At 40.5% G+C, this 27,764-nt stretch overlaps 1 protein-coding gene across 2 annotated transcripts in view; it reads left to right on the top strand.

Moving 5' to 3' along the window:
* The window catches only part of LOC113166137 (cGMP-inhibited 3',5'-cyclic phosphodiesterase A-like), a 62,779-nt gene that overhangs the window by 19,912 nt on the left and 15,103 nt on the right, over positions 1-27,764 (top strand). Inside the window, exons 2-4 of one of the 2 annotated variants that reach the window (XM_026366101.1) lie at positions 12,850-12,900; positions 21,174-21,434; positions 25,834-25,991. In XM_026366101.1, coding sequence (XP_026221886.1) covers positions 12,850-12,900; positions 21,174-21,434; positions 25,834-25,991 — 470 coding nt within the window. The remainder of the gene's footprint in view (positions 1-12,849; positions 12,901-21,173; positions 21,435-25,833; positions 25,992-27,764) is intronic. The other variant, XM_026366102.1, reaches the window with a different exon arrangement.

Below are 27,764 nucleotides of genomic sequence, written 5' to 3' on the forward strand. Positions count from 1 at the left end.
GTCGGCCAGTCTGTCTGGCCAGCCAAACACTCACACAGTGAAGCCGTTAATGGCTCTGTGTTACGTCTGTTGTCATTGCTCAGAGAGGCCAGGGCTAAAAGCATTACACTGCCCATTTCCAACCCATTTCCTTCCCCTGTTGAAAGTGCTGTATCGCTGCTAAGGAAAGGGGTATTGCTGTCTCCAAAACCTAGGAGTGATCCACCGCTGCCTCTCTGTCATGTGGCTGATCAGCTCTGTCGCTCATCTAGTCAGGAGTGTGATTTGTAGCTAACAATGAAGACTGGCTTGTTGTCTGGGTGACGTGTTTGTGTCGTGAGCAGGACCACTGTAATAGACTCTATGTGTCTACGGCTAATCAGCAGGGCTCATCTTGCACAGGCGTCTGTCTTCATTTACCAATCAATTAGACCCCAGTGGACAACAGGCCGCCTGACACAGGTGCATGTGCGGCTTTTCTCTGTAGATGTGTCGCTGACAAAACCTGAGCGGTGGTTCAAGACTGTGTGTGATTCTGTGCAGTTTGCTCGAAAGGCAGCCACAAAAAAGTGCCACCTTACAGCTCAGCTTTGAGTCACAGCCTTGAGACGTGTTTCTAACTGACTTGGCCTTGACTCTTAGTGGCCCCGGGACAGACGGAGCCATGGCCATTTGTGCATTGTTGCACGCTACTGGAGTTTTGACCTGAGACCCTGAGAGCGTTATTGAACCATAACTCGGTGAGCCACGGCTGAGGGTGTCATTGCCTGAGGCAAGGCCCATTCTGCCAACACAGGTTCCCTGGTTGCCCAGTTTAGTGCAGCACTGCCAGCTCAGCAGAGTGATTGAACCCAGTCAAGGACAAGGACAAGGTGAGCATTAGAGCCAGGCAGGGTGGATTTACACAGTGCAAAGAGGATGCACCACAAAAATCAATGCAACAACGTTTGGAAAGACATTTCTCCCTCCTGTTGAAGGATATATATGTACACTAATATGTCCTTTGAATTAGTTATTAGACTTTAAGCCAAACTAAGTTTTATTTAACAGGCAGATGAGTGGGAATGGTCATCTAATCTGCCTTCGAAAGAAATTGGAAAAAGTGTTTGTCTCATAAAATGCTAAGTGAATTAAGTGAATCCCTCTCATCAGCAATGCTCAGTCACTTTTTCAGCCTATCAGTGTTAATCCATCAGTTGGCACCTCAGTGTATAAAAGACTGGAATGAAATGTGACACATGGAAAATGCACTGTTCTACTAAAACAATCCCCCTTTGACCTGACAGGCGCCATTTAGCTGCTGCCTTCCACCTTCTGACAGCTCATTATTGTACCTGTGATTTGTTCTAATCGCTGACAGTGAATGTTTGAATGTGGAGGTAGGTTAGGTGAGATCTGTTTGCAGATTATCCCCTAAATCTTGGCTTCAAAGTTTTACAGGAGGACAGTGGCAGCTGTCCGTTCAACGTACACCCACACCCCTCTTCTTTATCCCCACTGGTTGTGTGTACCAGACCCATTTCGTTCGGGCTGGTGCAGATGTACTAATCAGGTTATATGGGGAGAAGTAATTTGTTTGGTCTGTTTTACATTAGATTAATGCGCACGTGGTGATAACAAACATGCGGATTTTTTAGATGGAAAAACATGACCATTTGTCCAAATTTGAAACTCCAGGGTGGCCATTTTGTATTTACAAGCCCTACACAGTACAGCCTTATCAAGCGTGCAGTTGAAGCTGTTTATGGCTCAGTTTTATAATGCTTCTCCTCGAGTCTACCTCTATAATTAATTGAACTACTTCCATTATGCTGGATTATCCATTGCAATTGGACATTTTTGAGCCAGGTTTGTAAAAACAATCCTGGCTGATGGTCGTCATTTATCCAGATTTGCAGCAGACGTTATTTGTTTCTGCTTTTACATGGTCTACGGAAAGTGCAATTACAGCAATTACAGATGAGAAGTCACACTAGCTGCAGGATACAGACCCACTTTGTTGGATGTGAACCTCTGCTGAACACGATCTTAAAACCAGAATCAATCTTTCTTTTCATTGTTTGATTAATTATCCTGCCGCGACTACTGATTGACCAATTAGACAGAAACAGATGAGGATTTGGACGATGCAGCGACCGAGCGAGGTTAAACACACGCTCCATCTTGTTTTCTCTTCTTCAGATGGTAGCAAGATGAGCCTGCTGTTCTGTGGTGTCAGAATGTGAAAGGCAAAGGTCTCAGCAACTTGTTTCCTCAGCTGTGCTGCACCGTAGCCTGTTTAGGAGGCACTAAGAATTTAGAAGTTAGAGCTTTGTTGTCTTAAACTTTCTCTGTTTCCCGCAACACAAAGTTTGAAACCACAATATTATCAAGAAGAAAAACTAGTCAGGAAATACAAGGAAGTGGGAAAGTTTTTTCTTTTGGTGTTTGATTGATTTATTGTATATGCATTTTGACAATTGTTGCTAATTTCTCATGACATTTACATTTATAACTTGATGCTCCAGGAGGTTTTTGCACCACATGAAATTCGCAGGGTGCTTAGGATTAGTCACACAAAGCTGAGCCACATCGCAGTTTTGGCCCTTTGGTTAAAGTTTGTTGTCATTATAGTTAAAGGTTGATAAAATAAATGCATTATGTCTCTTAAAGCCGTAGATTTAACAACAATTTAACTATGCTTTAGGTGAAATGAGCTCATTTCTCAAGAGCGGATTATTATAGAAGAACAGATGAAATCCAATGTCAGGGAGCATTTTAATGCTTTATTTTATTATCAGTATCAACATTTAGCAATTGGTCGCTAATTAACTTCTCATCATAAGCCTATTTTACAGTATTGATTAATCAGTGTTTTTGTGTTACTAGCTACAAAACACTGTAATCCAAAATATGCCACACTAAACCATGTTACCTGTTACACATTACCTTCATCGCATTATAGCTTTTCACAACAAAGGTTAATCTTCAACTACCACTAGAATAACATCAAATGATTCCTCTACCTACGATATCATACGTGCATTATAATGTAAGATATTCTTGTTACTTTTGCTCATGAGAGAAAAATAAAAAACACAACACGTTTAACAATAAGTCACCAACACAACCTGTAAAATCTTCAAACGAAACATATTGTACTTTAAACAGACGTGTAAGTGCTCATGCATATTTATGGAGTGAGTTGTTTGTTCCTTGTATCTTCTCTTGACAGCAATTTTGCAATTATTTATGGATTCCATATTTTAAGTGGAACAAGGAGACTATTTCAGGCAATAGCTGCTGATGATATGAAAACAGATGGAAAACACAAAGTACTTCTTATTTATTTTATCAGGAAAAGATAAATATAGCAAACACAGTCCGAGGGGATGATTGCTGCTTTTATAATGTATGATCTCTGCTCCCTCTTCTCGGCAACATCTTAGACAGTATCAGTGAGAACTGAGACCGATGAATGTGTGGAATGCAAGCTGACGTCACTGGTCCTACCGTAACTTTAGTCACATGGCTAGGTAAACACAAGCAGCCGTTCATCCTGGCGTGTGTGGGAGGTACCGGCGACTCTGATGAAGAGGATTCAGGAGCAAAGTGTTCCTTCAAGAGAGCTTTGCTGCGTGTTGTCGAGTGTGAAAAAAGAAACAAATGTTTGTGTATTTTTTACTCGGATTCCTTCCATGTTTAAACAGCAGACTAACAACGTTTTTTCAACAGTGTTTTCCTAGCTTGTGGTCGACCTTAATGCTGTTCCAGATCCAGAACATCTGTGGACTATACACACACACTCACAGACACGAAAATACACTCATTTACAAGGAAATACTGTATACTGTATGGAAATATGCTGTAGATCTATGCATGGATACACTTTAAAATATAGTGTAAACAAGAAAAGAGCAACTTTGCATGTACTTTAGGAATCAAACAGGCATTTACACACATTAATGCTACTTTGTGTTTTCAGTCCAGTATACTTTACATGTAATTAAAGTAGTATAAGACTCAGAAATTCACTATTTAAAATAAATGTGGGTCTGTGAATGGTCGATCTGGTTCAGACAGAGCGCTGTTGTCACTTCACATTAGTGCTCAACTAAAACCGTATATCCTGATATACCTTTGTCAAAGGCATAACTGCTGCACAACATGGTGACAGCATTTCATTTTGATTTCTCATCATACATTATTTAGGTGGACAGGACAGGGAGCTGTAACGTAGCATAAATTGTTTATAGCTTTCAAAATCTCAATGAACCAAAGATAGAAAACTATGGCAGCCTATTTCTCCAGACAATGTCCTACATTGTCTATATCTTATCCTCCTATTTGCTTTGCTTTAAACCAGGTTCCCAGAATGGCTATGGGCATGATGGCTGGATTTTAATTGCTCTGTGCTGTTCCTCATAGAGAGACATCTACCAGAGTGTGTCAGGGAAAGCCTTCTCTTTTTCCCTTGGACCTTCATGGTCCCTGCAGATCCCTGCATTCCTTCTACATGAGGAACTAGGGCCCTCTGGGAATTTCACTGACAAAGCAAGCGTTTTACAAGCTAATGGTGGAAAACTTGCCCATGGGGCTGACCTGAGCCTCTTCTACGGGAACACGCTCTGTAATGCAAATCTTTCCACCTGCAAAAAGAGGAAGCAGAGATTTATGCCCTGTACAGGTACACTTTCTGTTTCTCAGGGTTCACACAGTTTGATAGATGCACACATTTTGAGATTCTGTCACTAATATTTACGTGGATTCATTAGAGATATACTTAGGTGCGTGATTTAAAGACATATGGTTGAGTGGGAAGTCACTGCTTGTTTGTTTGTTTACTGGAGTCCTGTGGGAATCTGGATGGGATTGTAAACATTCTATGTGCAGCTGAAATAGTAAGGGAGATGGGCGTGTGTGGTCCTCTCTCTGATGAGCACTGACAACCCATGGAACATAGACCTTGCTGAGTCAGGCCTGTGAATAAAAGATGAAATAATGTATGCACTGGAGGAAGCATGCATGCACGCAGTTCCCATACAGCTTTCATAGCGTTGCCTTTGACTAAACTATGCATATTTAGATTGTCAACCCCTGTACAGTAAATAATTTTAAAAGTAAAGTTTAAGTTGGATACTCAATCAAGATCAGAATAATATTTCTACAAAATTAACCCAGTCCAGAAAGTTCAGTGCATTAGCCTCAGTTCTCATGTCAGTGTCGGGTCCAAATTGTTTTGTTATTCAACTGTTCATTAACTTTGAAAACCCCTCTTGACGTAGATCGCCTCCTCCAAAAGAAATATTGCCTCCTGTCCCAGTCAGACTTATGGCTTCATAAAAACATTTTATAGTGGAAGTGTAACACCCAACTCTGTTGTCTGAGACCTGCACTAGGCACTAAACTGGCACAAATCTGCCCATTTTTCAGAGCTTAAATAAGACCTGTGAGCAACACAAGAGGGAGAAATGTGGTTTGATCCTTTTAAACTGCCCACACTCCTAATCCTCTGGACTTTTATAATATAATTCATAAACACTACAGAAAGTCTCTAAGAAGACACAAAAGTCAATATTATCATTTTGTTTTTGTAATGAAAGTTGGACTATACCAGAGACTGAAGCTGGCTGAAGGGCTGAATTGGCAAATTGATGGATGGTGGAATAATGCACTCTTTATCTTATTGGTGTCCGTTTTTTTATTGGACATGAAACCAGAGCAATAAGACTTGAAGTGTACATTTGTTCTGCCCTTTATGTGCGTATAATCAGCCAATCAGCAAGCAGGTGCAGTCACATTTGAGGAAATGTATCAACTCTTTAGTGAGTTACTTAATTTCTCTGTATTTCAGAGGAAGACAGGTTGTTTAATAAATGACTGGCAGTGTCTTAACCAATTTATTGTGGGTGTGTAACTCTTCAAAACAAGTGTGCCATGGCCAGAGAGTGGCCAATACTGTTGATGAACTATATATTGTTTGAATTAACTGTGATTTCAACCACGCAAATTCCACTGGCACCTTGCACACGGAACAGAGTATAGACTTGTAAAACAAACAAACAAGTGAGTGCAGTGTTCCCGTCTCAGCTCTCCAGGCCCCAGCAGTAATCCTGACTGGACCATTATACACTAACGGGTTTGGCATGCTGATTGGAGGTGGGCTGCCAGGTCTACCCAGCCAGATCCCCTCTTTTTCACCTAGCTGAATGTGTGGAGCTGGGAACTGCTTAAGAGGACGTTAGCCAAAGAAAAACAGCATGTGCACACACAACAACAACATTACAGCAAATTAAACAACAATCATTTTTATTAATGATAACACTGCATGTGGTTATAAAAATGTCTCTACTATCCATATAGTTTTCATGCGGAGGATTTTGCTTTGTCAGTGACACATTTCATACCACCGTGTTTGATAGCTTTTGAGGTCAGAATATGGGGTACTCCCATTGAGCTTTTCTCTGGGTCATGGCATCTTTGTGGCCTGTGCTTCCACCCTGGAGACGGACAGAGCTATCTCTGGTCGAGACTCACACACTGGGTTCCTTCTAGGATAAGACTAAGCCTCTCCCAGGAAACATAAAGAAGATAAATCCCATTAGTCACACTTCAGAAATGAGAAGAGTCTGAATAAAAAAGTGTGCAGAGGGGGTGGGCAGAGGGGGGTGCGCAAACAGAAGCAATGTTCATGTGAGTGGTTTTAATGCACATGCAGGTGTAGTATTGTTTGTTACTGTAAATCTGTGCGTGCTTTGTAGGCTGGTGCACGAGCCAGAGAATGTGAGATTGTGTGAATGCCAAACAGCTTTGAGGTGTGCGTGTGTTAATCTTCGCGTACACACGAGTGTATTCCTCATCCTCTGCACACTGCCCCCTCCGCTTTGGCAGCCCACTTCAATAGTTCCCTTCCCTCCAGCAATGACGCAAATGACCCACGATGACTGACCCCCACGGTAAAACCTGTAAAACATTAGCTAGCGTGAATAGGAATGACTCTTCGTACTCGCCCCTCAGCAGGCAGCAGGGAAGGATTTATAGGTGTCCTCGCAGCAAATGGCTGCTGTGCATGGGGTGGATATGACCGAGGAGGAGGGGCAAGGTTTGTGGAGTCACCTGGACAAAGAGTCAGACAGTTTGGGTCAGAAGTTTGTGCCTGGAACCAAGCTTTTCCACATTTTGTTCCTGTACTTATACTTTATACTGTACACACCCATGTTAATATGTGTTTTCTTTTCCTTTCATCATTTCAGTTCAATACTATTGACTAAAATACAGAGACTGAGCAAATTCTGACATTATGAATAGAATAGAATCTATCTAATCTCTTTTTCATGTACTATATAATTGTATGTTTGTGAGTACTGTAGAGTCTTGAAACTCTGTTTTAGTTTTTTAGCCTGTCCTGATGTTTTTAACTTACATACAGTCAGAGGCCAACCTTTGGCTCACAGTTTTAAATACAGCAACACAAGCAAATCGTTTTAGTTGGGCAGACGGTTCACACTTCAGATTGCGAAATATATGAAGGAAGCCCGGTTGACAAGATGGTCCAATTGCAAACGATCCCTTAAAGCTTACTTAAATGGGGATGTACACATTAATCCAAAGAATTACTTTACTTTTTTCCCCCAAAACATGTGTTTTATTCCAACTGGTGCAACAAAATCCTTGAAGAAAATAAAAAACTGTCATACAGCAAAGAGCACAGTTTCCCAAAGACAGTCCTGATAGGATATGATGCTAATCATGAGAACACCTCCATCTGCAGGTGCAAAACAAGATTACACCTTTTTCACCTCAGCAATGTAGACTTCATTGTAGCTCTAACACCTATGAAAGGGAGTTCAAGGATCCTTGATTGCTGCCTTGATGGTATCCTTACAGCTAAGCCACTGTCGATTTTGCAGCCTTCATATAGTGAGACTTAGTAGAATCTGACCTACTTTCTTTTTGTGAGCTGAAGTGAAAGTGAGTGCAGAGATGTCTGAGTCAAACACTGCAGACGTCAGAATGTCTTTGACAGAAAGCAGTGATTAAAGAACAAAGGAGCAATAACTAAGAAAAAATTCAGAGACCTTGAGGCAGTGGGTGTGAATCTGAGTGCATGTGTGTGTGCACTTATGTACGCAGGCATATGTGTGAATTCATGACTTTGCAGACTTCACTGTAAGTGAAGTGAGTATCGCAAGTCTAATTGGACAGAGAGGTGGTGCATAAAACCCTTGGGTCAAGCTAATTGGAAGTCCTGCAGACTGATCTGGTTCTTCAATACCACCTTAATTAACCCAACCATAGTGAAAGATCAGCACTCTCTTGTTTTGCCTTTCCTCCTCTCTAACCAGGAGACACTGTATCTAGTGTGCACTTCCTCTGTGTCTTCAGCAGACACTGAATCTGGGTCTCAGTAAATGTAGTGCACTAACAAGCTAACGCAGCTACTGAAGATACAACTAGACGCACATCAACTACGCTCATATGAAGCCAGTAATGAGGGACAAATAGGACACGGGAGGCAGAGGAGGTAAAAGAATGAAGGCCCGATCATGAATGAATCATTAAGAAACACAGCTCGTGGTTCTCTTGCGCTGAGTTGTATGAGGATGGGGCAGTTTCCGGTTCCCTTTGCATAGCTATTTAGAAAAGTACTCAGTAGTAAGTTGATGACAGTGGGTCAGGTTTGTTCCAAGGCTTCAGGTTGATCATTATGAAGACTGAGCTTCTTTACTGTACGTGCTGGTGTTGTAGCTCTCACCACTTCACATCCACAGGGAAGTGGTTCTCAACTGGTTATTGGCGGGAGCAAGATAAACAACAAGCATATTCCAGTAGTTTATTTGTGCTTTGACACCGTGGTGTTTACCCAGCACCTCAGAGGCATGACAGCTTGCTGTGGGCTGTGGCTCCAGGCCATGGTGGTGGACAGGGCATGGCTGCATACTGGCATCCCAGACTGCAGCTCTCTTAGTAGTCTGGGTGAGAGTAAGGCTGGGGAGTTTACTTGGCTGGCACTAATTTGAGTCATGAGACTGCAGTTCAGTTACCAAGGGCAGTTGGCACATTTTAGCTGTTTTCTCAGTATTGGACATTTTCATATTTTGAGCACCTTTCACATTATTTACATTTAAGCCTTTAGCAATTATCTATAGTATGTGTGTTTATTCCTCTGCTGTTGCTTAGTGATGAAAACCTCAATTAAACATTACTTGATGTAACATAAAGACTGAATTTTGTACTAAACAGCTGCAACATTTGACTGTAACATTCAATCTGAGTATTCAGATTGGAGTTTCCTTCACTTCAAGAGGTCACTTGATCTAAATAAGTTACTAATTACCTATTTAAATAAAAGCTTTTCTAGTGGTGGTTTAATTTCTCCAGGTTTTTACCTCGATACAATGAAAGTAAATGGAATTTTGTTTTTGATGTGCACAGTATTGAAAAGTAACACCTCTTTCCAGGAACAAATTTTCAATGACAATGATATTCTAGACCTCATCGTGTGCAGCCTTCACAGGGAGAAAGCAAAACAGTGCAAAACAGAAAACAGTTGACAGTCTGTGGGTTATGTAAAGTTACAAGGACATTGATCCTGGAAAGACAGATTGCTGCTGTATTATGTAAATGTACCTCTGTTATGATGCATGCGCAACAAGAAAAGTGTAATTAATGGCAATTGCCGTGCAAGCAGAAAACAAACATCATCTCCAAACTCAGACAAACTAAGTCAAACTATCTAAGTGAACAGAAGCCATTAGACAGGACAATTTGTATCTTTGATTGTATGTATTATGGATTGGTTTCATTTTAAAAAGGCAAAAAGTCCACATATTTGTGTTTAGTAGGAAAATACTACTATTAATAAGTGACAGGCATATCTTCATCATAATAACTGATGGTCTTCCACCTCAATCCCACATGTTGCAATTTAGGATGCATGAAAAACTAATTAGCAAATAGAAATAGTAATTCTGTAGAAGAAGAAAAGAAAGAAAGAGATTCTAGGCTTTGACACTCAATATTATTGTAAACGTGACCTGGTGACAAAAAATGTAGAAGTCTAAATAATAACAAAACAGAATCATCATGTAGCTGAATAACTTGTTTCTTTTGTTTGTTTCTCACACTAGCATCATTCTGGATCATGAAAGGGCAGTAAATCTCCAGAAGAACCCCATAAAATGTTTGTTGAGTGTGTCATGTTACTCTGGTGGCTATAGTGCCATGATTGAAAGACACACACTTCCATTTTCAAAGACACAAAGCATTTTTTTTCTCTTGAGGACTGGTTTCAGTCCCTTATAAATTACGAGTATTGCTATAAATGATGGAAAGCCTCTGCTAGACCTGGCTTATTCTGAGTTATGGGGCAGCATAATGAATCTAGCAGAGGGTGAAACAAAGGGCATAACTTCTACAAAGTTGTTATTTTTCCCAGTAGGTGCACTGGAGCTTTAGGACAAAAACAAATCCATTTGGAAATTTTACTGCTTCAGCTGTGTTATGCTGCCTGGAGGGTGTCCATGAAAAACCAGGAGATATCTAAGAAATCACTCATCTGTAGTTTTACCACTTCAGACATAATATTGGCACTGAGCTGTCATATGTTTTAAATATAATCTTATATCACTGCTCTCTATCCTTTTGAACAGAAGACATATAGCGTCTTTTCTCTCATCGTATTCCTTTTTTAAGCAGTGATCTATATGTATTTGTGAGGTTATTGTCTAGCGCTGCTATTTTTTGATTCTCGTGACTGATAATGCTACTCTTTGTCTTTTGTTTTTGCTGCACACATTTCTCTTTGGTGAGAAAAAAAAACAAAAAAACAAGAACAGAACACAGCGGCACCAGCTTGAATCCACTGTTTGGTTTAGCAAGTAAGTAGTATACATCCACGTGTATTTGTTGGTCAAACTTTTGGAGCCAGTCTCAGAGGAAATTACTTCCACTGTGGCCTCTAAGTCATTCCATGCAAGAGGCTATCAGAGTCGCTCAAATTTTATGCCCAGCTTTGATTTTATGTGGGTTTTTTGTTTTGGCACATCAAAGCGAGCGAGTAGACTTCTGTGTAGTCTGGGTCTTTCTTTCATAGCAGGGAGATGAAACGTTGGGTTACATAAGACTGTAAGACGGAAAGGCTGTTTATGTGTGTGCGCCTGGAGAGCCTCACTCCTTCTAGGACCTTCCAATGGAGCAGGACTCTGTCGCAGCCTAGCCTGCTGCCAGCTCTCTTTACTTTAAAAGCAAAACCCTGTCATCAGGGTAGTAAAGAATAAGAAACACACTCACTGGCTCTGGCTGGCCTATACTATTATTTACAGTAATTTACATGTCGTACATGAGCCTCTTACACAGCTGATTGCTTGTTGACATCCTTTTCCATCTCGTATGGTGATTTTAATGCACGAGAATGTACGTGCATGCTTGATGGAGCTTTAAAGTCACTCACAATATGATGCTGATGATCGGGGAATCCAGGCTTTTCATAGCTGTGGTGCTCAGGCTGGAAAATGGAGAATAAAAGAATGAAGATGTTTGTTGAGAAAGGGCAAACCCCTCATACTGCATTGTTTTACAACCCCCTAAATGTCAAACTGTGGAAAAAACCATTGCTCTTTAATAATAGGTGTGCATTTCATTGTGTGCAATTGTTATGATGGCGACCTTGTTTTCGTTCTGTCAAGGTTACCGTGTTTTCTGGAGCAGCAGCCATTCTTGTCAGAACCTTGAAAACAGAATGAGGTGTACAATAACTAAGCCAGCAAGTATCCAACAGACCACACATATTGTGCAACCCACCAAAATACAGTGAAGTCACATTTGGTGATCAGAATATTAAAACTAAATTGAAAACACTGCTGAAGAAATATGGTTTGTGGGTCATCACGATTACTCATGAATCGTGTTATTGCAGCGGAACTTTTCAGATTTCATTTTAAATGATGTGTGCAACACAACTCCACTTTCTGTTGACGTCAGAGAGTTTGTGGGAAGAAGTATTGAAGGCCTGGATAACAAGATAAAACTGAAACGATCTGCGTGGCCAATAACTTCAAATCTTCAATTCAAATTACAAATATAACTGTATTTTCACAGGCAAATTTTTAAAGCCCTGCCTACCTTATAACAAGGGAACATGGGCAGTAACTCCACAATTTATTGTTGAGAATAAAGCAGCACTGTGGGAAAACCCTCCACAAAACATCTCTGCTGTCCAGACAGGCCCATAGAACTGGTGACTAAAACCAACAGTTTCTTCCTAATGTTTTCACTCACAGCATGACACAACTCAGTGACCTCCTCTGACACAGTAAATTACACCTAAATTATCAATTTGGCTGTTATGCTGAGCCCATTGCCTCAGAGTGCGCTACAGCAATTTGTCACAGCGACATGCTGGGTTCATAGAGCTTTTCAGTTCTGGGGCAGAAAGCCCTAACAGAGACGCGGGAGTGGAGGGGGGGGATTAATGTTGACTTGGCTCTCCTGCAACGTGTTCAACAAAAATCAGTGACAGAGCAGCACTGATGCATTTGGTGACTCCCAAGAAAGTGGAAAACAGGTTTATGAGGCCTGTGGGAGGACACAGTGGTTGGTAATTAGACAGCGTAAAAATCCTCAGCCTCCACCAGCCCTTTAGGCAGAGTATAGGAGCTAAAGTAAACCAAGCCTTACTATGAAATCGCATTAGACGTCTGTGTTTAATGGAAAGGGGGAAAAAAAATAGACAAAACCCATTTTTTGCGTTTATGAGTGTTTCCATTCGCCGCACACTTCCTCAACTCTTTGCCACGCCACCCCTTTTCTTCCTCTTTCCAGCTACAGGTCAGTATATCTCTAATATGGTTGTAGCCTCTGAACATGCTCTTGTCTCTATTTTTCCCACAGATGCTCCCACGTACAGATTGGGACCACAAGAGAGGCTCCCGAGGATCACAGGTTAGAACTGTCCACAGGAAAAAAAAACACAAATAAAAACAATAACGATAAACAGCTGACAGAGAAACACACACACACAGCTCCCTGATCTGTCACTTGCTCACACACGACTTATAAAATGACGCAAATAGTTAAAATACTACCAGGACTAGGGAGTGTTACCCACTCATTTTAGCTGTTGTTAAACAGCATGTCCACAGGGGTCACTTCCCAACACTTAGTTAGTAATAAAGGCCAGGGAATTGAAACTAGAAGGACTCAACACAGCGGACACTGCTTGTAGAGGGCAGTCACACACAGCCACATCCTTCAGATTACCTTTCCAATCTTTGGGGACAAAATATGTGTGTGTGTTTGGGAGTTGATGAATTGAGCTGCTATGGAGCTAAAGGGCAGGACTCTGGAGTACATGAAGAACAAACATTGCCGTTAGCATTAGAATTGCCATATACTTTACACTGTGTGTGTTGTTTAATGCATGTCCTCCTATCAGAAGAATATTTTTTAAAAATGACGGCACATCTGTGCTGACAAAGTAGTATATGCTTGGGTAGCAGTAAATGCCGCAAAGCTGTGGTTGGAGGGAAAATTAGGGGATATTTCATGAGTAGTGATCATAACTGTGCAGCGTGGGATTGGCTTGTAATCAAATTATACACTGTTTAATTTCCTAGATATGCTTAAATGTATAGAGTGATATATCTGTTCCAAAATCAGCCTTGCAGTATTATCCCTGCAGAGCAGAAACATTTTCAAATAGCATGTTAGCCTTTTGAAATATTGTCAAAGGCTCAAATCAATTTGTTATTTGGGGTTAGTAGGCAAGCACATATTTTTTGATTGATGCATTCCCTAAGCTGCCATTTAAACTCAGTGGTCAGTTCAGTCTTTTTTCAATTTGAATTGGTCCAGTGCAATCGTCAGTGGAATCTTATAATAATCCAGAGACTGACGAGACGTCTAAGAAGTCTAGGCTTATGTTGGCATCTCTCGCCATCTTGTGGCTATTTTCCCTTGGCTCTTCTTTCTTGGACCATGTTGTTGGTCAGTGAGGCAGGTTGTGCTTCACCATGCCATCGCGACTTGTAGTGTGTTTAAATCACACACCTCGCTCTTTAGCCGGTGTCCAGAGCAGTTGATTGATCTCCGCTGTGCTGTATTTGCCAACATGTGCACATCAGCAGGCTCATTCTCCAAACCACATCTTTTTTGTCCAAGGCTTGCAGTGGATATTTTAGCTTAGGAACTGACGGTGAAGTTATGCATGGAAAGAGCTATTTAAATATTTGTATTTGATTTGAAAACACATTTTGGAAGATTACCCGGAGAGATTATCAGAGAGAAGTTTGTAGACGCAGATCTTGTGACTGTTATTCTAAATTACAGAAAGGCTGGAAAAGTGCTCTATGAGGCAGACAAGCTACGACTTTGTAGTCATGTAAACGATTTCTCAGTCACTTTCAACAATCTCGATCACTTGAGATCAGTTTAGGAGTTGCAAGGTTAAAAAAAGATGAAAACATTTAACTACCTGTTCTCTTGCTAGTCCTCTGCCTTTTACTTGGTTTTGTTGGTGGTATGCCTATTCAGGTTGCAACAGTTTGAATAACGTATTGACTGTGCACACTGCGGTGCTGAAGATAGGTACCCGTTTATATTTAACCACTCGTACCATGTGATAAATCAGTGCTCAGCATTAACCGTCTGTTTTCCTTTATGCATCTCTTTGGTTCGCTCTGTCCTTCGTGTCTTGTTTCTGCCTCAACCAGTTAGTCTGTGCGTCTATCTCTCTACATCTGTTCTTTTAATCGTATTTGGCTCCTTTGTTGGAATCAAACACCCCGAAATATGTGAAAGGCAAAATAAACTTCTCCTTGGAGATGAGATAGCTGCATGCTAAGGGTCAATTGGCTCGACCTTTCCCACTAAATCTTTAATGAGGCAGTTATTATTTCTTTTGTTTTGATCCCCCCACATCCCCAAACACCTCCCCTTTTAATAAAATATGTAATAGCATGTAATTGTATCCCGACTGCAGCCAATGGCCTGGCTCAGCACAGTTTGTGGGGGTGAGAGTGGTGCTGCAGGGTGTAGTTTTGGCTGTAGGAACTCAGACGGGGAGCGTTGAGCGTCTCAGTTGAGTTTCGTGTTACGGCTGTGCTGTGATTCACACTGTATCACTGATCTGTTTTTCTAAGTAGAAAACATCACCATCTCCCAGGATCCTGTTCCATCTCTTCAACTAATCCATCCCAGCAGACATAATCAGGGCCGTGACACTAACCGTACTGCCACTGAAATAGAAAACTGCATAATGATCATTTTTCAAACATGCTGATAGTTCTACGTGAATCAAATCAAACAAAGTAATGGACACGCTGAAGTATTTTTACATATGACCCAGCTTCTGGCTCAGCATATACTGCATTTCTGTGAGGGGTTAATTGCAAAATAAGCACTACACTGTGTGTTTCTGTGCCTTATGAAGAACCAGAATTGCTTACATTAATAAAATGCATTTGCTAAGGGAATCAAATTCTTTCTTTCTCCAGTAGGCCCCTGAGGCATTTGTCCAGTCTGCAGATCTCCTCTGGGATACATAATATTCTCACCATTGCACAATTTTAAGAAGCCCACATATCACTGGTGTTTTACTGGAGGCTTAGAGGATTCTATGTTTAGATGAGAGAACCAAAGGATTAAAAGTGCATGTAGTGGACCATCTTCAAAAAATTCTCAAGAAATTACAAATATGTGACCTCTCAGTCTGTGTATCCATTAATTTTCATCATTAGACAGAAGGATTAGTGTTTTGTTTGTTGCACCAAATGTACTTCATCTGTCTTCTGCAATTATTGGCAAAAACATGTGGACACAGCAGGAACACCAACAATCATATTCCCATCCCTCTATGTTGTTGTAAAAGTCAAAGTAGATCATATTTCACAGGTGAAATGTAGTTTTGTCTGTACACACATACTGTATTTGTAAAACATCCCTTTGTTTTATACTGTATATACTATATATATCATGATTAAACCAGCACTAAGATTTATTTGCTAAACTTATTTGGTGTGAATAGTACAACTATAGTACAACTAAAGGTTCAGTAGGAACTGGAATACAGAAAGGCTGTGTGGACAAACACCTTTTAACTCTTTAGGAGTGATTGCCGGTTTGTTTTGACTGGCCCTCGCTCTGGTTTACATTAAATGCTGAGCGGTTGTTAATCTGCGGCATGTCTCCTGTGTTCACACAGGCAGAAGAAACATTGATCATTGTACACGGTTGTTATTCGGTGTAAAATGTTAAAACAAAATGTTCAGGAATGGTTTAGTGTTTGAGTTGGCTTGTACAGCAGTCACACAAAATGATTATTAATGCTATAGTAGCCATTTTTGTCAAATGGAGCATAACAATAAAAGCTGGAGGTTTGTGACTAAATATCTCACAGATTTGTGGTAATTTTGTGTATCAGCAGGTGCGCCTCGACCTGGCATTTGTCAAATCAGAAACTTTTAAATGCACTGTGCCACCTGCCAGTTAAATGCTAAAGACTGGCCAGTCATAAAAATACCAAATGGCTGGAAGCAAGAAAGAATCCACATGCTCCGAAAAATGACTTCTTGGATAACAGAAGGTCAACGGACTGGTTTATAATGGTACAAAGGTGGTGTGAGATTTAAAAGTTTTAGTAGATGAGTTTTGCTGCCTTTGGACAGTACCAGCAAACCTCAGATGTTTCTTTGTGTTAAACTAACCACCTGTATTTCTATACAGACAGCAGATAGGTCAGAATTCTTATTTAACTCTTGGCAACAAAACAACGAAGCATATCTGCTTCAACGCCGTGTCAGTGCTGCATACACAGACCAGTAAGCCAGACTAAAAGACAAAAATGAACGTTTTTATTTTGTTGAACACTAAATCTCATTCTGAATCAACCATTATAATATTGGTGCTATTGTGTAAATTTGACAGGATGATGGTTTTTCAGTTTTTCAGTTTGAGTCACTGTTCCAACCTGCACTCCTGGCGCTGCCAGCTGTTTTCATGGCCCCTGACTGTGTGTTTTTGCCGTTAAAAAGAACGATTCATTAATCTCACTTGAAAACAGATGAATGACGAATCATTTCAAAACCAAGGAAGCTGTTTTTTCAATGATCAAAGAGACCTTTTTTCTTTTTTGTCTCCGTAGTTTAAAGTAGTTACGCCCATAAATCCTCCACACAACTGTCTGAGGTGTTGGATCCTTAACCATCTCTGAAGGGTGTTTTCTCAGAAAAACCTCCATAGAGAGAAGTGTGAGCCAGTGGCAGAAGGTCGTTGGCGGTTTTAAGTTGTGTTGCTGAGAGTTGGTTGTAAGGCAGCAGTGAAAATAACGTTTATATTTGAGGAACCATTTGAGAAATAAAGACATATACAGCTGTGTGTTTAAAATTCATACATTTACGACACAACAGATGTGTTTTTGAGGTAAGAAAATTCACCCTGGCTCTGAAAAATATTAAGAACTTTGAAACGCATTTAACATCTGCCCAAAAGCTTTTTCTGTGTTACTAGAAATGCCGTTTCCCATGCTGGGGTCACTGTATGTGGCTCGTATGAGTTCCATCCTCTCAGACAGTGAACGCTGCTAAGTTGGCCACGGCTGATGAATGAAGCTGATCATCTAACCTGACAGGAAATCCTTATATAACACTATGATATTATGTAACGTCCTCGCAATTTGATCTGTTATGGGATGTCTGTTGATGATTTTTTTGATGTTTTAAGCTGCAGATTGTTGGACTGTATGCAACATCAGAAGGTGTCTTCCAGCCAAGATGCAGTTTTTAAAGCGTATATAAGAGCTGGACCCAGGGAGGATAGGGAAGCTCTAACTCTGTATCACAAAGTCAGACAGGAGATTTTTTTTTTTATACTTTAACAACATAATTTTTCTAATGCAGACAGGTATTGCAACTTCTTCAAGAGAATACATACCAGAGGAAGCAAGATCCCCACTGTGTACCCAAAGCTCATGTCTCAATCGCTACCCGTGCACCTGGAGCCTTTCACCACACTTTATTTTTCATGTCAGGTTTTGGGCATTAAGTGGCTTGCTCCCAGTGCAAAATATGCCCAACACATTCATCATTCCCTCCCCTTTTATGGCCCCTCAGGTCCATTTTGGAGTTTGTCAAGCTTAGTGATGCGATGCTCTAGGTGTATCTCTGTGCTGTATTCTAAGGATGGCTGCCTTTGTATGTGCTTACATGCCAGTGTCACTGAATATTTATGTGCCAGTATTTGTATATGTTTCTTGTGTTTTCACTTGATTTTTGCTGTGTGAGAACCAGGGTAGAAGTTGTACATGAGTTTGTGTGCACACATGCATGTGTTTGGAGATCCTGAGACCCCCTATGGATTACTGTTGTCTCTGTCCAGCCAGATGTTCACCAGCAGCCATATTTCCCTTTAACCCCCTCTTTAGCAAACTCCTAAATCAGCCTGTAAATTAGCTGGGAGACAGGTGTTTACATCTTATCCTCACATCATGCATTAAAGCCGAGTATGGGAGAGAGGGGAAGAGAAGATGTAGCTGTTAGACAAGATGGGAGGAGAACAGTAGTCGTCTGTCCAGAAATGTTCCATGTTCCATCCATCATTGTCTTTAAAAGAGATGAACTATTTCCAAACCGCTGTTCATATGTCAGATTTATCAATAAATGGGTGTCATGACCACATGCGGCTCGCCATATGTGGAGTAATGCCCTTTAACCTGCTGAACACACACCTTTTGTATTTTTGCAGACCAAAAGGAAAATCGTATAAATAGAGTGACTTATCTGATATGACTAGGAAAATAAAATGCGAAACCTTCCCTGTTCCCACAAGTGGAGACGATTGAAACATTTTCACGCATGTTGTGCAGGTCAACCTGTTGCTACTTAGCCAGTGTAAATAGAATAATTCTGGGTGCCGACGACATCGGGGGAGAACAATCTGAACATTCTTTATGGGAAAAGGGAACTCATGAGCTTATTAGCTAAATTAGCTTGCAGCCAAGACTGACCTGTGTTTAGTTGTGGTTGTTCAACTGCTCTAGGCTTCGCAATTAAGAGTGGGTTGTGAACCTTTCGCTTTACTCTGTGAAAACAAGGCTGGCTCACACTATGCTGGTGCCTTCAAAGCTGCGGGGCAGACGGTCAGAAACAGATGATGGCTGCTGGCCATTTTGAGATGTCAGGAGTGTGGAAGTCAAAGGTCAGATTCTTGCTGAGACATTGCTAACGAGTCCATTCATTAAGCATCAAGTACTGCACAACTGTGCGGAACATGTTTCAGACTAATGTTGTTGTTGAGGTCTTTTACAGACTGCAAGCATGTCAACTCCTAATACTGTGAAGTACCACCCCCTGTTCCGCTTCATGTTTTTGCTCTCTCTTAGGTAAAAGGAGCCGTATAAGGTATAAAATAAAGCCGTTGATGTGTAACTCCATGTACGTGTGGGTGTGTATGTAGTATGTGACTGCATGCACTTTATAATGCCTGGTAGAATTGAATAGGTGTCTATAATCAATAGTCTGTTGTTTTAGTATTTTAATATTGTTGTGAATTGTGTTTTATTTTGTGCCATGTTGTTTCATTTTTCCTAAACTAATTGATCTTTTGAAGTACAACTTGATTCTGGCTTTGTAAACTATCATTGTATAATGCTTTCTCCATTAACATGGGCCAGAACTCCAGCCAAGTGTTCACTTTAGCTATTGTACAATTGTCCCTCAACATCATATTTACACGCAGATTGTGGCAGCTATTGAATCGCTCTTCGCCTTTGATGTATCAGGCCAATTGTAAATTTATTGATATCAAAAGTGAAAGTAGTGTCAGTGTTACCATTTTTTAGCTGAATATTTGTACGACAATGTTTAATTAGTTTTACTGATGCATTAATGTGCAATCAGCATTTAAAGGGGAAAGCAGCATTTCACTTTTTCAATTTTATCTGTTTCACCAATCAGTCTCTGATGAGAGTAGCTAGTTTGATAATGATCACTAATAACACACATGTCAGGGTCCATGTTCACATCTTTGCAAAAAGGGTGAGAAATTTGGAATTTAGTGATGTTGTTTTTAATTATTTCTGTTTTATTGTGTAGTTTTATTTACTGTATAGAGTAGAGAGTAATGTATGTATTTAAAATGCTTAAACATACAACAAGCTTTAAACACTAAACTGACAAACTCTGCCTGGCCAAGTTTCACCCTCTAATACTTCTTTGACCACTTTTTGCTGTGTCATCATTTTGATAAGCTTATGCAGTGTCACCACATATATTTCTGGCATGAACTGTAGTAATTTCTCACCAAGATCTTGTATTGATGATGTGACTGGACCACTGTGTAATGTTTGTCAAGGGCGTTAAGGTCTAGTGTTTGGTCTCTGTGTTTGCCAGTCCATGTGGAAAATGATGCCTCATGCTCTCCAAACAGTTTTTTTTTTCTCAACAATTTACATTTAATCATTAGGCAGATGCTTCTATCCAAACTTACTAGTGAGAAATAAGGTGAGCATAAGGAGGTCTTGCTAAGAACCCTATTTGGAATTAGGCCACCACGTCATCTTGGAATATGCTTGTGTCATTAGGGAAGAAAAATCTATTGATGGAAAAATCTGGTCATCCAGGAAATTAAATTAAATAGTTAAAGTGGTGACTTTTTTATGGCCAGGCAGTGCATTATAATTGTGTTAAACGTGTTAGCAAAACATTCCCTGTTTACGCGTTGATCAAACAGAGAGCAACATTACTCCAATACTGACTCATTTCTCAGTTCAGACATATTGCTAAAAAATGCTCCACTGTGTTCACCAACCACTTGGTAACTCTGTGAAACCGTGGCTCGCTGTTGGGCAAATAGCATACTGTGGCCTTGGCAGAGTATTTTCACAGAAAACTTCTGTTGGCTGCAGCCACAAATGATGCAGATGAGAACAGTGAATTTAAAGTGTGCGAAACAATTGTACTGTACAGAAAGTTAATTTCTAGTGGGAAAGATAAAGCTGGTTGTCTTGTGCAAAAACATAACTTTAGCGTAGTTTCACTGCCTGTTGCACCAATGTCACCGTTAACCATATTATGTTCTCGCAAGGGAGCTGCTGACATAGTTTATGCACCTGCTCTTCACGTCACTAAGAAGCTGCAGTCATTAATTACCATCAACTCACATTAGTTCCAGGAGCAATGATGTTTTATTTCTTGTTTTTCTCTCTCCCTGTGCCCTCACAGTCATCAGGCACCACTGTCATGGTGGACATAGCAGTAATGGGAGAAGCCCACGGACTAATCACAGACCTGTTGGCTGACCCCTCTCTGCCCCCCAACACCTGCACCTCTCTGCGGGCCGTCAGCAACCTGCTAACCACCCAGCTCACCTTCCAGCCGCTGCACCGGCCACGCCCTGCTCCCCTGCTTAACCCCAGCGATGCCTACACGTGCTCCGATTCAGAGGAGGGACCTGAAAAAGGAGAGAAGACATCTATCCACAAGGTAAGGAAATAAAGAGCAAGCTTCCTATTTGCAAAGATCCCAAATTGTGAGTAGTAAATTATGTGCTCAATCTTGAAAATCACCAAAATTGTGTTTTGTTGGTGATCTCCTTAAAAAAACTGTGTGATTGACAAGAGGTGCAAACATGATGGAGGTTGTAGTTTTAAAAGAGGGTTTTGTGTGTTTCACTGTCATTGAGAGTTGGGAGAATGACCATACACAAATGCTCCTTTCTGTTGAAATAAGATGTTAAAAATCTTATTATGACTCACATAAAAGCCAGCCATCTCTATACTCACCATCTCCTAAGTTGGAAAAAGGAACACTGTTCTTCAGAATGAATGAATCATGACCTGGAGTGTTTGGCAGCTGACGCTGTTGGAGTCACACACGATCTGAACATTCAAAGAATGCGTGTGCCTATGATTCCCGTACACATGCACAGGTGCACAGAGGGAACAGGTTGCATATGTTTTAGGTCAGCCACCTATAACTCTCCAGCAACCGCAAAAAAGGTGCATTTGGCCTCAGTCGCATCCTGAGTGCACAAAAACTTTGCGTAACGGCCCATTCCCAGCAACAAGGATTTCAAGGAAAACACACATAAAAATCTACTCTGGAAGACAGCAGCAAATGGAATGACCCAGACACGAGGAAATGCTAGAAGTTTTGGCTTGGCGCTATTGTGTGGCTCCTTCTTCGCTTGCCCAACAGCTCCAAAACTGCATCGCTGGACAATATGTTTGTCTTCTTTTTTCTGTCAAAAATATTAACAAAAGTAGTAAATATGCATCCAGAGTGCATTCTTTCATTTTTCCTATGCCTCCTATTTGGCCAAATAACAGCAGCCATCTGTTCTCCAGCAGATTGCACCTGGCTTTCAAACATTATAAAAACAGATGCAATCACAGCCACCGCAATTACTTTCAGCCTCGATGAACCACATTGTGTGTTATCAATTTATGTATTAGTGTTTTCTCCTTCCTGGATTTTGTGAGCTCAAACAACAACACTCCACAAAGTCACAGCGTGCACTATTTTGTGATTTGAAACACACAGTCTTCACTGCGCAGCCTAAGCAGATCAGCTGGCCGCGCTTCTTATGGGTGATATCAAGTTTGCACGTTTTTGTGCATGCAAACCTTGAGTAAATCAGGCCCTAGGTGTCATGATTTACACTTAATTGCTAAGATATGCTGTAGAAGGAGCTCCAGATCAAAGTGAGTACATTTCAACTAAATATCAAGTCAGTCAATTGTTCAAAAGTAGTCAAGACCCAGACAAAAAACAATTTTGTTTGGAAAACGATGAACTAATCCTTAAATGGAAACGTGGTCCACCCTATAAAGGCCAAATGATTTATACACCACATAGTGCTTACCACACATGTTAATCTTTTAGCCCATGTTTCAGCTAATGAGTGCTTCCTGCTCTCAGAGCTTTTAGCATCAAATGAGGGAGTGTATTTTCATAGAGTTGAGTGAAGAAAAATAGAGCGCGTCAACTGCTCAGAACATTATTCTCCCTTTCATAGCCACAGCTGTGTCAACATGACAGATGTGCAGAGCCAGACAGCATGTGTGTGTGTGTGTGTGTGTGTGTGTGTGTGTGTGTGTGTGTATGAGTAAAGGAGAAGGGTGGAGGCAACATGAAGGTGAACGCATCTCTCAAAAGGTTACAAAGGAGTGTGTCAACAATTCTGGATCCCCAACATGATTATGGATCTAGCTATTTATCTAAGGTAGATACATAACCCTGCTGTCAGAAGCTGGTGCGTGGTCACTAGCTGCAACGCCATCTTATAATTATTTGTACGACAGGTGTATTTTACCTGAACTTTGTTAAAAGAAACTACTTCGTGGATTGGCCAGTAAGGCTGCACTCATCAGAAATCACTGCACTGGGTCTATCTGCCCAAGAGAAGGATAAGAGGGAGAGGGAAGGTGGTTAGTAAAGGAGCAGAAGGACTTGCTGGTGCTTGCTTTTCTGCCTGCTGGCTAAGGGTTTGATGTCCATCGTGATGCACAGTAATGCCTTTCAAGTGCTTTTGCAAAACCCCTTCTCTGTCTAACACAGAGTAAGTTCTCTGTGCTGCAGAAACGCTGTCGCTTTAGAAGCACATGCTTACATACACAAAAACCCTGAAAGACAAAACACACACTACTACTTGAATTTGATTTCACTTACCTCATTTAAACATTTGAAAAGAAAAGCAAAAAACACTTGCAAGCAGGCAGGAATACTTTGATGGCTGTGCAGCACAGACTTTATTCCATAAGCTGATGATTTGGATTTAGTGTGCCTGCTTCCGTGATTAAATCACAAAATGGGTCACATCATATACAGTGTATACAAGTGTCCAGGGCAACTGAAAGCACAAGACAGTCTGAGTCAGAAGAACAATTAAAACACAGTGTTGTAAATGTATTATTTTCTACACAATATTTAATCTCATTGTTCACATATCCGTCTGCCCTAGAAATGATGAAGGGCAGATTTCCTAAACACACAAACATGCAAGTGCCGCTGAACATACAACTAAATAGGGAAACAATTTCTGTACAAAAGAGAAATAGGAAAAACAAAATATCACCACAGCCAGCTGAGGCAGATGGCTGCCCGCTGACGCCTCATGCTTCCTCAGGTGGCATTTGTTGGGTTCGTATACAGTTCTGTAATAAGTGCAATAACTGCCTTGAATTCAATAATTCAACAATATTAAAGTTATCCTATAGGGCCCAGAGTATATATAACCAGTATGTCATATATGCAAGGAATATATATATAGTTCATAGCCCTAATGAGACAATTCAAAGGAATGAAGCATAATAATACTTATGATGTGGGCGTCAGGGTGCAGTGGTGTCTAGTGTGTATATCCAAAAGACTTCTCTCTGCTTAAATCTGGCTATAATATCTCCTCCTCTAGCAGATGTTTTGACATGCTCAATAGCTCTAAAATGTAATGCAGCTGCTGATGCATGGTTAACTCTCATATAATGACAGGCTGTAGCATAGCTGTCCTCCATATGCTAAATGGCTGTCTTTTGTTCTTCAGTGCACAACTTTAAAGTTCTTTCTGTTTGGCCTACAAAAGCCATTAACAGTGCATATAAATTACGTTAGTGGAATGGCAATTTACAGAGACAAGTCCAGTCATAGAGTTGAATCACTGGCAGAAGCAGGCATCCGCTGTAAGTTGTAAGATGTTTTTTTCTCTTTTCTTAACATGGCTAGGTTTTTTCATTCAGCTACTGATGTTGAATCACCACCATAACTCCACCAATCCACTTTGAAAATAGTACTTTTGATGTATTTTCAGTAAACACCATAAAAGCGCATTGGAAATACGATTTTCTAATCTTATAGCACCATAATACACACATTTCTTTGTCACCTTGCGCTGAGATTCTGCATCAATGCAATTTAAAGTGTGGTTTGGGGTTCAGTATCCTAACCAAGGACACTTCAACGTGTAACCAGTAACCCTGCAATTTGACACCCCTATCTGAAAGTGAATTCAGCACATTACCATCAAAATCATTTTCTGTGTTTGGCTTAAATTAAAGTGATGGTGCTTCATTTAATTTGAATACAAATAAAGTGTTGCCTAAATGTCCTAAACAAGCACACTGTATGAGTGCTTGTGCTCGCACTCGGTATACGATGCTTCGCTGTGAATGAACTCATTCAGGATTCTCAGGCGATCTTTACTAGGTCACCCTGCAGAAAACTGAGAGATAGAGCCTGCCATGTGTAGTGCTGCTGTGCCAAGCTGCTGCATGGCTCTGAACAGATGGAGGCATCACACAGGCACAGACCACTGGGAATCACAGAGAAAAAGCAAAGAAAAGCCAGATAAAGAAAGTGGCGGAGAGAATGAGACAAAGGAGACTTATGGAGACAATGAGACACAGAGAGGCAAAATCCCTCTGATGTAATTTATCTGTGCAATGCAATACTGACATTGTATGTGATAATGCACCATGAGGAGCATTGCTGGCACAGCTGTCTGCCACTATCCTCTAGTCAGTGATGACCACAGTATTTATTCTCTTTGAATTTAGTGAAGAAACAAATGTAATCCTCCCAGACATGAAAACATCTCCAGGTTATATCTCCTGCATCATTTTTTTCATCCCGGGCAGATGTAGGGAAAACAATTGTCTTGTCTAGATGATCCATGTGGTTAGAGACAAAGTGAATAAGCGTCGACTTTGTCTTACAGGTGGGAATACTTTTAGAGCTTTTATCTAAATGAAAACACAATTTCAGTCATGCTTTTTGACTCCAGCAGTTAATCATGGGTGAAGATTTTTATCATTTCTAATACAGAGATGTGAAGATTTTTTTTCCAGTGGCTTTATATGTGTCGGGGGTTTTATTCTTGTGTGTACAGCGTCTGAGGCGGAGTCTTCACCCCAGTCTTCTCAGGAGGATTTCTTCCACGTGGACTACCACCACCTCTGCCACAGGCCTGCCCACCATTGAGCCGGGGCCTGTTCGAAGGGACCGTAGCGCAAGCATCAAACCGTACCATGAAACTCTCATATGCAGGTACCTAAGCTTAAACTAAATGACTGATGCCCTATTGTTTTGTCTTTATGTTATCACTTGCTGCAACTCTTCTCTTCCTCATCTTTAAGCACTTACTTAAATCCCATTCCATTAGTTTCTACTGGGAATTTTACCTACAAGCTTTTACAAGCTTTGTTTCAGTCTACTAATTAGAAGCTAGTTTGTAACATAGCAGTATATGTATACATGTAGGTGGTACAGATGCTTCAAGGAGGACTCCTATAATGGCCACAGTGTGGATGTAGTTATACAAAAGACATCAGCATGAGGGAAACGTAATGGTGCAGCCATTTGGAAAAGGATGTGTGTGCAATGGGAGCCAGAATGGAAATATGCCCCGCAGGCGAACACATTAACCTGAATAACTAACACGCACATCAGCTCTCAGCACATTAGTGCTGAAGATAGCACAAGTCTCAAGCTCATGATTCAGATGTGCACAGATCTGTATGCGTGATTCTGTCTGCAGGATTTTTGTGGTTTATAGGAGAAAACGTGTTGGAGGGTAGAGGATGTTGCAGGTTTTGTGTAAGCGCTGATGACTATTTCTGCACATATACAGGTTTATGTTTGCATGAAAGTGTTTATGTGTGGTGGGTTCTTTGACTGAATGCAGTTTTTTCATAAAACCTGATCTGATAGTTTCATTGTTATCAGTAATACTGAAGCAGTGAATCATTAGATATGTCTCCACACACTCAACTGTGTTTGTATCTGCATTTTTTTTATTTTTTGCTAGTAAATCACATTGATGCTTTTAATCTTGGATAAACACAGGGCCTTAATTTATCAGACTAGTTATGATTACTATTTCAGTGTGAACTATTTCAGCATAATTTACCGTGATCAGTGAAGAGATTGCATTCCTTACAATCACTTTGTGATTACTGTGACATTATGTTTGGATTATCTTAAAACAGCTCAGGTTAAATACTGTTTTTGTGAATTTCAAAGGGGAAAATGGAGATTCATCTTAAATACCTCAGCTGTGCTAATTCCCATGCACTTGAGTATGAGCTATTATGCATACAGTACATTATTTTTCTGCTGTGGATGCGCAAGCAGTGCTAGACAGCACAGTCTCCCTGTTTTTAAAATATTAACAATGCCTCAACAAGAACGAGTCTCTTTGTGTTTCATCTACTATATTCAGTTTGTGTCACATGCACAAAAGTCTTCTGATGGAGGCCAGTGTTTTCCTGCAAATATACGCTTTTAGGGAACTCTGTGCTGCATAACACCATTACAGATATCTGTAGTGTGCCAAAATAGTGGGACTGGTTAGTACATAGTGTAGGTTTGTTGTGTGTCAGCTTGTTCTCATTGTTAGTTTAATGTTCAAATGTTTATCTGATCTCAAAGCTAAAGCAAGAACGTACATTTTAATGTGTGGGACAACTTTAAAAAAACATATCTGAAATTTGGCACACTGTAAACAAATCATTTGCATTTATTTACAAGTATGTGTGCGTCATGTGCATATGTGTGTTCCCTCTTTCTGTATTTAACACTGGTATTAAAGGATTTCTTAGATTTTGATACACAAAGTTTTTAAAACTAAATAAAAGGGACACACCTATTGTAAAGACAGAATACATATAATGAGCTGAGTTTTTAGAACAGAATAATGTCTGGAACCACAGATTAGGATCAGCTCACATACTAGGCCAGGCAACAAAACTAACTCAGTGCTATTCACTACTCACTTTGCAAACTTGTTACCAATTGTTGAAGCCAGGTGTTTTCGATGTA

The sequence above is a fragment of the Anabas testudineus genome, chromosome 6, assembly GCF_900324465.2.
Source record: "Anabas testudineus chromosome 6, fAnaTes1.2, whole genome shotgun sequence".
In the NCBI taxonomy this organism is placed as follows: Eukaryota; Metazoa; Chordata; class Actinopteri; order Anabantiformes; family Anabantidae; genus Anabas; species Anabas testudineus.